This window comes from Pagrus major, chromosome 18, assembly GCF_040436345.1.
Source record: "Pagrus major chromosome 18, Pma_NU_1.0".
Taxonomy (NCBI): domain Eukaryota; kingdom Metazoa; phylum Chordata; class Actinopteri; order Spariformes; family Sparidae; genus Pagrus; species Pagrus major.
In genome coordinates this window covers 29,624,892-29,635,907 of record NC_133232.1, presented here as the reverse complement: position 1 = coordinate 29,635,907, position 11,016 = coordinate 29,624,892, and the positions used below count along the sequence as shown (strand labels likewise).

At 40.1% G+C, this 11,016-nt stretch overlaps 1 protein-coding gene across 2 annotated transcripts in view; it reads right to left on the bottom strand.

Annotated features, from left to right (window-relative positions):
- Positions 1-67: 67 nt before the first annotated feature.
- Positions 68-11,016, bottom strand: part of atp11c (ATPase phospholipid transporting 11C (ATP11C blood group)) — a 48,689-nt gene continuing 37,740 nt past the window's right edge. The window contains exons 21-31 of one of the 2 annotated variants that reach the window (XM_073486734.1): positions 10,845-10,947; positions 10,588-10,733; positions 10,232-10,291; positions 9,416-9,543; positions 8,959-9,094; positions 8,796-8,861; positions 8,563-8,666; positions 8,290-8,446; positions 5,522-5,630; positions 3,326-3,357; positions 3,005-3,057 (exon numbers count right to left, since the gene is read on the bottom strand). In XM_073486734.1, coding sequence (XP_073342835.1) covers positions 5,526-5,630; positions 8,290-8,446; positions 8,563-8,666; positions 8,796-8,861; positions 8,959-9,094; positions 9,416-9,543; positions 10,232-10,291; positions 10,588-10,733; positions 10,845-10,947 — 1,005 coding nt within the window. In that variant the 3' untranslated portion in view covers positions 3,005-3,057; positions 3,326-3,357; positions 5,522-5,525. Of the gene's footprint in view, positions 3,058-3,325; positions 3,358-5,521; positions 5,631-8,289; positions 8,447-8,562; positions 8,667-8,795; positions 8,862-8,958; positions 9,095-9,415; positions 9,544-10,231; positions 10,292-10,587; positions 10,734-10,844; positions 10,948-11,016 lie in introns of both variants that reach the window. The other variant, XM_073486736.1, reaches the window with a different exon arrangement.

Below are 11,016 nucleotides of genomic sequence, written 5' to 3'. Positions count from 1 at the left end.
GCCCACACATTCACGTCCTCACATCAGACAGAGCCGCTGGTGTAAATAAAGCTCTTCAAGACATTGGTTTATCTTCAAAACATTCTGATTTATTACAGAAAATCTTCAGGTTTTGAATATACTAGTTTCAAAGAGGTACATTCAGCTTAGAGGTTTGGAGTGTTGAGGCTGGAGACCCAAAAGGGCTGGAGGTGGAGAGGTGTCCCTGCTGTATGACGCAGGGCTGCTGAGGTGCCTGAAGACCTCCACCCCACCCTCACAGACAGGGACAGCGTCCACAACCACCGAGCCTCTCGTGCTTTTTTTTTTTTTTTGTACATTTTGATTTTCTTAGAAAAAGTGGCTGGAAAAAGGTTGCATTAAAAATACAATCCATTCTTTTATTCTTTTCATTTTAGACAGGCAAAACATTAGATTCCAAGATAATTCTTTTTTAAGCTCTGAAAATAGCATCTCTGATGTCAGTTAAAGGTTTTTCATTTGTTAACAAAGCAGGCAGCCCCTCTCAGTGTGTCCGCTTACACCCAGTATATCTCAGGCACAGTGCAGTCTGGAGTAAAGAACAGCCTCCTCCTCTATCCTAACATCAGAAAAACAGCCCGTCTCAGTAGAAAATGATGCTGAAAGGCATGAACAAATCAACATTAACTTAGTTTTTTTAAAATCTCAATTTGACATTATGACTTCTGGAGCCATTCTGTAGATACACTGTACGGTATATATCATGTTACAGTCAGTGAGATTAAATATAAGGCCAGTAGAAAGTACTGCACTGGAGTTACTGTTTGAGCAGTACAGAAGAGGATTAAGGCCCCTGAAAATTCAGAATTCTGACTTTTTTTCCTCAGAATTATAATATTAAACTCAAAATTCTGATTCTGATTTTAATCTCTTAGAAAAAAGGAGTCAGACTTCTTCAGAATTTCTTTTTTCTAGTTTTACAATGGCCCTGATCCTCCTCCGTAGAGCAGGGATCAATGAAGTAGTGAACTCTTAAATCACCACACAGAATACTGATTCTGTAACAAAAATAAATATTTAGTGAGTTAAGACTCATCAGTTTGTACTAGGTGTTAAAATAACCTGGCAATAGGAGTGGTATTGGTTCAGAAGTAACTTTGGGATGTTGGGAGTGTATTGGGGGGCTGCCTGTCTTTGTATATGTGACAAAGACTATTAAATGAGACTGGCACAGGCTCACACCAGAGCTGGAGTAACACAGACAAACTCAACTGGCACAAAGATGACCACTCTCCACAATTACAAAAAAAAAGAAAGATTTATGAAATAAAAGTATAATATTTGTGAATAAAAGTACACTTATAATAAATATGTCAAAAAGACAATACATGTTTGTGGGAAAAAGAAGAACAATATATTCAAAAACAGTATCTAAAAGTGTTTGAAATCATGGCATGTTTACATGGAATGTATGAAGCACTACACACTGGAGGTTAAAAAAAGAAAAAGGCGCAATCATCCTGTCGATCAGCAAATTTGACCAGAAACAGAAGGAAGGAGACGGAGCGTCGTGCCTCACAGTGGCCTTAACTATGTTGACTCTGCAGGTCTGGAGTTGATTTTCTTTACACTCCAACATCAGCCTGCCTGAGACAAGTTACACAAACTAGATAATGGGTAATGAACATGAATGCCTCATTTAGGCTTTAGTGCATGTGCGCGTTTATGTGTGTGGTTATTGTGCGTGTATTGTTCTCGTCTATCTGATATGTGTGTGTGTGCTCAGGCATATATTCATGTGCCTTAGTGACCATTGATAAAGAAACCAGTTTCCTTAATAGTGCAGGAAATGTCAAATGCGAAACACATCGACAATGTTCAAGTAATCCTGGTTTTCATGACTTTGCTTTTCTGGCTTTTCTCATCCAGTACAGCTGTTATACACTTTTGTAACACACGGGCACACGTATACATACACACAGACACACACACATACACACACACTGAATTGTCACTTTCAGGTCACACTAAGCGTGGACAGAATCTGATCGCGCTATGTTCGTCTTTTTTGGCTTTGAGCAGATCATACATCTCTAAGCTATATACAGTACAGCACATATATTAATTTTCTCATCTTAAATGGACTCTTAAATTATCTCTGAGGTTGGAAGATTTAGGTCACGCTCCAAAAATATGCTTAACATCTCTAATCTATGTCTCGATCTTACACACACATACACACTTTTTGGATTGAGAGGTAAAATGACCTCCACTAACCCCTCTTATACCTTGTATACAACAGAGAATCATCAGTGGAAACAATCAATAAATCAGAAACCCGTTCTATCTGCTCTGAGCAGAACTGAAATCACCTTCAGTAACTTTTCATTAAATAACCTGAACCTGTGGATGACTGTATTTCCTGAAGCATATGAGAATCATTTAAGGAATAACCGTTAAAAAAAAGCGCAGTAACCATCGAGTAAAATAACCTTTCACTGTTGAGAATGGGATTGTTATGTCTGAATAAAATCGTTGCAGAACACAGTGACTGAACATCAGTGGAGTGAAGCGTTGCTTTGAGCCTTCATTCATGCAGGTGAACCATTCTTGGAGTGGATATTACAACTGCTTGTTAAAACACAGCAGTTGGGTAGAGCTACTGACAAGGCAGCCGTGTATGCATTCATTTGTAAGCTAGTATTCTAAAAAAAAAAAAAAAACAAAGAAAAAAAAAAGAGACGTAAGAGAAAGAAAAGTCATGCCTGTCATCTGAGTAGATATTTTAAAAAAGAATGCAGGGCACAGCTCTGCAGGCATGCGTGGGGGGTTAGGAGCTGTCGGGATTGGGCAGAGAAGGACGGAGCAGAGACACGCGAGTCAAAAAGACTGCTAAACCCCTTTTTATCCCTTCCCCCCCGTCAGCACATCTCTGTTTTTCTTCTTCTTTTTTCTCTCCTCTTCTTCTCCTCCTTTTTTCATCAGACAGCTCTGACTGGACTGGCACAGGACCCTGAAAGTGGCCGATGCCACCGCTGCTGCCCTTCACACACGCTCACTCAGGTGCCTATAGGATAGTGGTGTGACAGTTGCGATCTGGAAAAGCACAAGCAGACAGGTTTTACTTCAGTACATTTTCATTATGGGCTTTTGCCAACAAGAGGAAGAGGACGAGACACTTAATAATCATATATCATCAGAGAACAGGCGGTGATTGAAACACTCAAATGACACGTCCCCGCCACCAGAGACAAGCAGAGATTAGTAAAGGAAATGCACCCAATTTCATCCAAGTTTACTGATCTGTTGAAGCTCAGCAGGGACATTGAACAGATGCAGTTAGGATTGTCTTGCTGGAGTTTACCTGGATGTTTGTAGCAGGTCGTCCTCCGACAGCTACAGTGAGAATAAAAATGTAAGTTAAACAGTGAAAGCTAGGGTTAAAAAAAAGCCTTGTGCTATTGTTAAGCAACAGATATCAGTGACCCTGGTCAACGGTGATGGGAGGGTGTGACATTCAGACCTACCTACAGGGGGTGGACAAAAAAAATGAAAACACCTAAACATTTAATACAATATCAATTGGCCAATGAGGTGTAGAGATGCACTTTCACCTCAGAATACCTCCGGTGCTTTTGATATTCTTGCCATACATGAAAAAACGTGTCTAAACATATCTTTAAAAGGACATCTTGGGTGTTTATTGAATGCAGGCTTAAACCGTTTCGTTATTTGTCCATTTTAAGTGTGTTTATTGTTTATATTTCCGATTTTGTTGTGCTGTAAATCCTAAGTCTGCACAGGGTGTATTATTTTGAAAACTGACTGAATGCACTGTGCTATTCCACTGTCTGACTTCTTCACGCGGCTCGATCTGCTCTGTGCAGCTTGACGCTGCTGTTGTCAGCTTCCGTCAAAAATAGACTCAGCACGTATTCTCCCAGAGCAGAGTGTAGAGTCGCTTTTGGGATGCTGGTGAAACGCACCGTAGCCGGTGGAAACATGAGCATTGTCTAGAATGGCCGCTATCAGCTCAGGCGACCTTCATATGGTCCAGAGGCGCCCAGTGGAATCTGGGGGTTAGACATTTTTAAATAATCCAAGTTTGACACAATCTAATGTACCCAAGTTTTTCATATTGCTTCAATAAAGAAGGCATTATGAAAAACATTGAATGGATAAATACAGACAAAATATATAATAAACCATGAAATTGAATGAATACATTTTAAAACTTATCATAAAATATTATTTAATCCTGCTTCTTTTCAAGATTTCTAATTATCATTCCAGCTGTTCATTTTTTTAGTTTGTTTTTCTTTTTCTTTTTTTAACCACAGTGCCAACGACTTTTTCCTTTTCATAATGGCACTTTTAACAGGACAGGTCCAGTTATGTGATTGTCCGTTTGCTCATTCAGACAAAAAAAAACAAACATCTAATCACATAACTGACTTTGAATAATTTGTTTTGATTGACAATCAACAAATTGGTGATGAAACATAGAATTCTCAAATAAAACATGAAGAAATAAAAGCACTCTTTGGGACTGAGGAAAAGAAAAGAAAAACACTCCAAAGGCCACAGAACAATACTTTAAATACACTTTGAGACTTTTTGAATAAACTTTGGACATTTTCACTAAAATAAAAATGACCAAACTCTTTTATTGTGAAAAGAAGAAGGCTTATGAAATTTCCTAATAATTTTTAAAAATGTATTGGACAATTTCATTGTATATGTTAAATTTTTTGTCTGTATTTCTTCAAATGATCATTTATTCCATAATGTCTCAGTTATTAATGTAATATTGAACAACTTTCCATATTTAACAACTACAACTATTAGAATATATTCTAATGTGATGTTTCCATTCATTTGATCGTCACCCCCTGTATGTAATGCAGCAGCATTCACCTTCACATCATGCAGTGAGGTAAGCTCAGTGCTCACAAATTGGTCCATTGTTTGCCAAGAAAGTAAGCAGACGGCAACCACCAACACAGGTTTGAACATGCACACAGAACGAAACGACCACGACCAAGACACCACGTTTCAAACAACACATGGATGTCAGACATTTATAATCAAAGACCACCTCTGTTGTTTTACACAGTCGGACAGGAAAACCAAAACCACCTTAACACTCTCAGACATACCAGGTCCAAAAATAAGATAACCATTTCATATTGGGTTTCAAAGCACATGCATAAGGTGATATAAGCTGGGCTTCCAAAGGGAGGCTGAAAGGAGCATGTGTCTAAAAAAATTAAGGTTTGCATCATTTGGTCTAGGGATGCATTCAGTTTAATACACGCACCATATGACCGTTTTGAATGAAAACAGACTTGAGTCTAAAAATTGCATCTCTTCAGCCAGCCAATATCAGCTCACGCAACACATAGGAACACACTGGGTCTTGTTGAATGTGGCCTGTATGCCTGTTAAGCCTTTGATTCTCTTGTTAAAACTCAGAGTTAGGGACCAAGAACTGCTGGAGAGGTTGGCTGGGGGAGCGAGTCTTTGATTGGCTTAAATGGCCTCAAGGTGGGGCTGGTACCTGTTTAAATGACCATATTGGACTCATCTGAAAAGGTTCTCATGAGCAGAGGCCTGGCTGAAGACCGGGGAGACTGGTTGCCCCCCACGCTCGACTGAGCCGGCTTCTTCTAGAAGGGTGAGGCAAGAGACACCAATGACATCACTACGCTGACAAAACACAGAAACACTTCGCCCCTCTCTCTCTCTCCATCTTATTCTCTTCCTCGCACACAGACATACACATATATACAGGGAACAAACATATACATACACAGAGACTTTAAAACTGGACAGGTGGACAATGAAAATCAATCCAGGTGCCTTTTCGGACACCTATTCGAAGCCTCGTCTCTATACTAAATTGTCCAGATTGATACAGGGCTACCATCCTTGCACATTTCTCAAAAGCATGTACGATATAACGCACGCACACAAACGCACAGACAAAATGCAGTGGCCTGCAGGGTTTGTGGTGAGAATCCAGGAAGGGGTTGTTGACTTGAGCCTCATGCAGGTAAGTTTGGGTGCTTTGACGTGCTGCATTCACCTGACTTGACATGCGAAGGCAGCAGGCATTGGAACAGCACAGGCAGCTGGGAGGAAGACACTGATACTACTCGACAGACAAGAATGGAGGACTGACTTCATGTTTTCAGCACAGATACCTGGTTCTACTCCACACTGCTGGCACACACCAGCCCACTAACCAAAATTTCTCCCACTTTAATAAACATAAATCTAAAGGAAAGCACTCAAGTCAGGGTTTAAAGATGAAGCCCTCCAAGGATAGCAATCCGGATGCAACAGATCATCTGAAATTTTCTGACTTATCTGTCCACCCGAGTGGGGACTGTAAAATACCCCCCCAGGCTTTTTTTAGAGGGTAAGGAAGGAATCTAACAGTGGGAGAGGAAGGACACCACAGGTGGGAAACAAGCAAGACTGGCAGATACAGAAACTCTGCAGGAAGGAGACTAAAGAGCTGACAGAAAGAAAAAGAGACCTCAGTCACTCCATGAGAAGCTGTGAGTGCTAGCGGTCTGCGACAACATGAAGATAGTAGAAGTCCCCGAGGAAGGAAGGCGATGTTTCATCTATCGGGAGGTAGGTCGAGAGAGGAAGAGAAGAAGAAATAAGAGGGTGAGACAGAGCAAGAGGAATGCTTGAAAGTGCAGAAGCGAGAGACACTAGTTAGGAAAACAAAGTTGGTTAAAGGGGGTGTTCTGAAATAAAACGCCAGCGTATTAGACAGTTATACTTTATAACCTGTAGTAACAACTGTCATTTTAATGTTTAAAAAAAAATCCAATCTTTGTCAACCAATACAAAATCTTTAAAAACAAACACTGTAATAAGTCCATATTATACAAGTGCTATACAACTCCCTTCAAATATGTGTAAAGCATTTGGTTTGGTTCATTGATTCTCCCAAATAAAACAAGTCTAGACACAATTAGGGAAAAAAAAAAAAAAACATGGGTGGAACACACCCAAAAGCACAGCCTGTTCCACCAATCATTTCCAGCTGCTTATAAAACACATTAGCCTCGTGGGGAGCTAATGACAAAGTATGTCTGGGAAAGTTGTCTTCTGAAGAAAATGGGAAATCGTCCCTCTGAAATCCAACCATACAAACAACTCGCAAAAAAAAAAACCTGATAAGGATTTAAGCCAGATTTCAAAGATGCAGTGGAGAAAAAATAAAATACATTTATAATCCTGTGTTAACAGTTTCATTATCTCTTGCTATATGACAAATATGGTACACTGCTATACAAATGCAATGTTTCTGTTTCATGACTTTTCTTCAATCAAATGTGATTTAGAGCAATTAGTTAACCCTGCCAATCACATAAAACAACACTTGACGGTTGGCTCATGTGTCATAGGAGCTATCATGGACTAGAGGACTGTGTTTGGATGCCAGCTGGAAAAAAACGTGATTATGTTTTCAGAAAAAATGTAGTTGAGGTCTAATTAAGCCATTTCTCCTTCAATCTCCACCTCCTGAAACATACGTTTTATACGAAATTGTTGGTGGAGGCCAACAATCCTCTACAGCATACTGTAACAATGCTCTGTAATAGAGCCCGACCAGTACTGGATTTTTGGGGGCTATGCCAACACCAATATTAGGGACTAAAGACTTTGGATACCGATATTATCAGCCAATATACAAACGTGATCCCTCATATGTGGTTATCAAACACTGACAAAGATCTGTACTGACGGCAGGACATTTTACATTTTAACAAAAAACTTTATTATCTGAAAAGAGGTCAGTGCACTGACACAGTAAACTTCACTAGGAATTTAGTAATTATAAATTATCCCAAGCTTCTTTTTCTGCACTTTCATTTCAAAAAGTTTTTATATGGCATATTGTGATTGGCCAATATTGGCCGACTGATCCATTGGTCGGACTCTACTCCGTATAAAATAAGCCAAAGCCACTTTAGAGTAATCCAATCATATTTAAAGGATTTGATTTAAATCCCTCTTGTAACTATACCCTACCCACATATTTCATTTCACCCAAAAATACATCAAGGATGGGCCCCACCAACAACAACCGAACCCCTGAGGAAATAAATGGTTAAATTGTCAAAACAAATGTAAAAATAAAATATCTGAGCATTGTAAATCTGAGACTTTTTAATGTACTTTATAGTATATAAAACTATATACTTTTATATACTTTAATATATATATAAAGTCTGAGCATTGCAAATCTGAGACAGGAAGAGAAGAAGGGAGTGTGTGTGCGTGTGTGTGTTTCAGCTGTACCTGTCTAGGGTTGGGCCTGCGGGGGTTGCGGAACACCACAAGCAGGATCTCTGGCAGTAGGCTGAGCACGATGAGCAAGATGATGACCAGCCAGGCCGACACCGAGCTCAGCATGTTGGCAAACACAAAGTACAAACGCTGCTGCCTCAGGAAAGGCCTGCAGGAGAGGGAACACTGTTTCACACCGACTGGGAGAGCAACGAGGGTTGAACAGAAATGAAAATAACAGGTCAGCTACTCTATGGGTTATTTCATCTTGAGTTGCTTTCTAACCAGATAATTCCTCCCCAGAAGAAGCTGAAAAACACGTAGAAAGCCAGGGAGCCCCAGATTACAAAGTGGTTGATCCATGTCCAGTGTCGTGTGTCCAGAGCAAGCTAGAGTGACAGAAAGAAGTAACTAAATGCACATGTCAAATATCCAACACACTTTGCCAAAATCAATGTTCTGCGAGCTGCAAACTTGAGTAACCTATGTCTAACGGCTGCTCTAACGATAAACTTTACCTTGAGTGTGACAGTGAAGACAAGGACAGTGAAGACAATGGTTCCGAATGACCAGTTCCCGAAAACCTGCATTAAATAAGACAAATGAGGAAGCTTACTAAGGAGACAGTGCTTAATTAAGTAATTTAATGTTGCACCGATTTTGAAGGTGAATGAATCAAACCTGGCCGTTATCCTGCAGTGCTGAGTTACAGAACAAAAGTTCAACACCGAAGAAGAAGAGCAGGCCATGGAAGACTCCGAGCAAAGTCCAGTAGAGGAATGGTCCCCACTGTAACATGGCATTCTTACCAATCTCTCTAAAGAAAGAGAATAATGTACAAAGTCAATGAGACTTGATTTTATTTTGTGACTGTGCTTTGGTGCATTTCTGGGGTTCTTTTGTTTTTTCTTTATTTTTTTAAATTATTTATTTTACCTTTAAGATCAAAATAAAGATCGGGAGCTCAATTAGTTAATCAACTAACTGCCCTAAACAGCAGCCCTACATCTAAAACATAAAGAGGGAAGTCTCAGTTTACATGAACGTTGGTCCTATTTACTTAAAGGAAGCAACTTTACCAAGCATGTCTACATGTACCTGAAGTGTGCTGCAGATAAGTGAAGATTCCCAGGTTTACCTGTAGAGGGTGGCATTGTCCAGCAGAACCTCTATGCAGATGTGCTGCTCCAAAAGGCTGTAAGCCAGGATGGGCATAGAGGTGAAGCAGATGTTGTACATCGTGAGATAGGCCGCGTCATACAGGGGCTGGGTAGGATGGGAGCAGGAGGGGGAGTGAAGGGGGAAGGGTTGGTAAGGGTGGAGGAGGAGGGAGGAGGGCGGGGGCAACCAGGGGTTAATATCATGGAAGGGACAAAACTCATACACACCAACATACTTGCACATACATACTGTATAAGCAAGCTTATATACATCTTCCATGTGCTTATGGAAGATTTGTGTCAGGGACCATGTAGCATGAGGGAGAATAAAATATTTTCCCGCACCTCGAACAAACACGAATACCAAACATAATTTACAATGTTAAAATTGACGATATCTATATCAGTGCATTAACAAATATTTCTATGTGAGGATCAGTTTTTATATGAACACAGCAACATAAAACATTCCAAATCTACACATACTTCATAATATAAACAAAGTGAATTCATCATGTGCTCTAAACTACAATCGGGCCATCTAATCCATACCTGAACTTCTACTGTGTACTGTTAAGACATTGTTGGTAACAGTCTGTTACCCATGTCTGTGATATCTTAACAGTGATATGTAGTCCAAGTCAAATATAAACATAGCAAGGGGCAGTAAGGGAGGGACAATCTGAGGGACAGTCAGGAATTCAGGAGGACGGGGACGTGTGGATTCAAGAGACACTGCCTCCTTTCATGTTGAGAACATCTTTGAACCTCAAAAGGCCTCAGGACATACTCACTTGCTGTGAATAGCCACAGAAGAACTGGTACAAAAACTGAGGTAAGATGAAGCAAAGGTTCTGCAGGCAAAGAGAGAAAGAGAACAGGCTCACAGTGAAGCATAAAAACATCAAAGAACATCAAATGCATTCATATGCTCGTGTGTTTATATTGTAAGCACAAATACATTAACCTGAGTTCAACCTAAAAATCTGTTTAACTTAAGAGGATTGATTCTGTCAAATCTGTCTCTTTACCTCATAATCCTCATATCAAGTTAGTGTGTGGGTTTGTTTGGGAAATACAGGCTTTGCTAAAACCCACAACAACTTCTCAGCCTGAAGAATAATAAGAAGGCAATGTGACAGCAGCATACCTTGTAAAAGAAGTATTGCACCAGGTGTGCAATGCGGACGTAGTAGAGATGCCCATGAGCCAAAAGAAGTTTCTTTAGGTGCTTGAGTTTGGGGATGGCATAATCACTGTTTCTCACTGCCTGTCGACCCTCTTTACCCTTGATACCTGAAACACCAAGAACAAATATCACAAACACATCAAAAGGTTACCATTCGCTCCATTTGGAACAACAATAAGAGATCTGGGTTGGGTCAGCTTTGGAATGAGATTTCTTACCAATGCCAACATGGGCTTCCAAAATCATGCTGACATCATTGGCACCATCTCCAATGGAAAGGGTGATGGGGCTGCCTTTAGAGTTCTTCACCAGCTTGACTATCTGAAGATGGAGCAAGACAAAGGGGCAACAATTAAAAAAAAACTGAAAATAAGTTATTATTTAATTTTA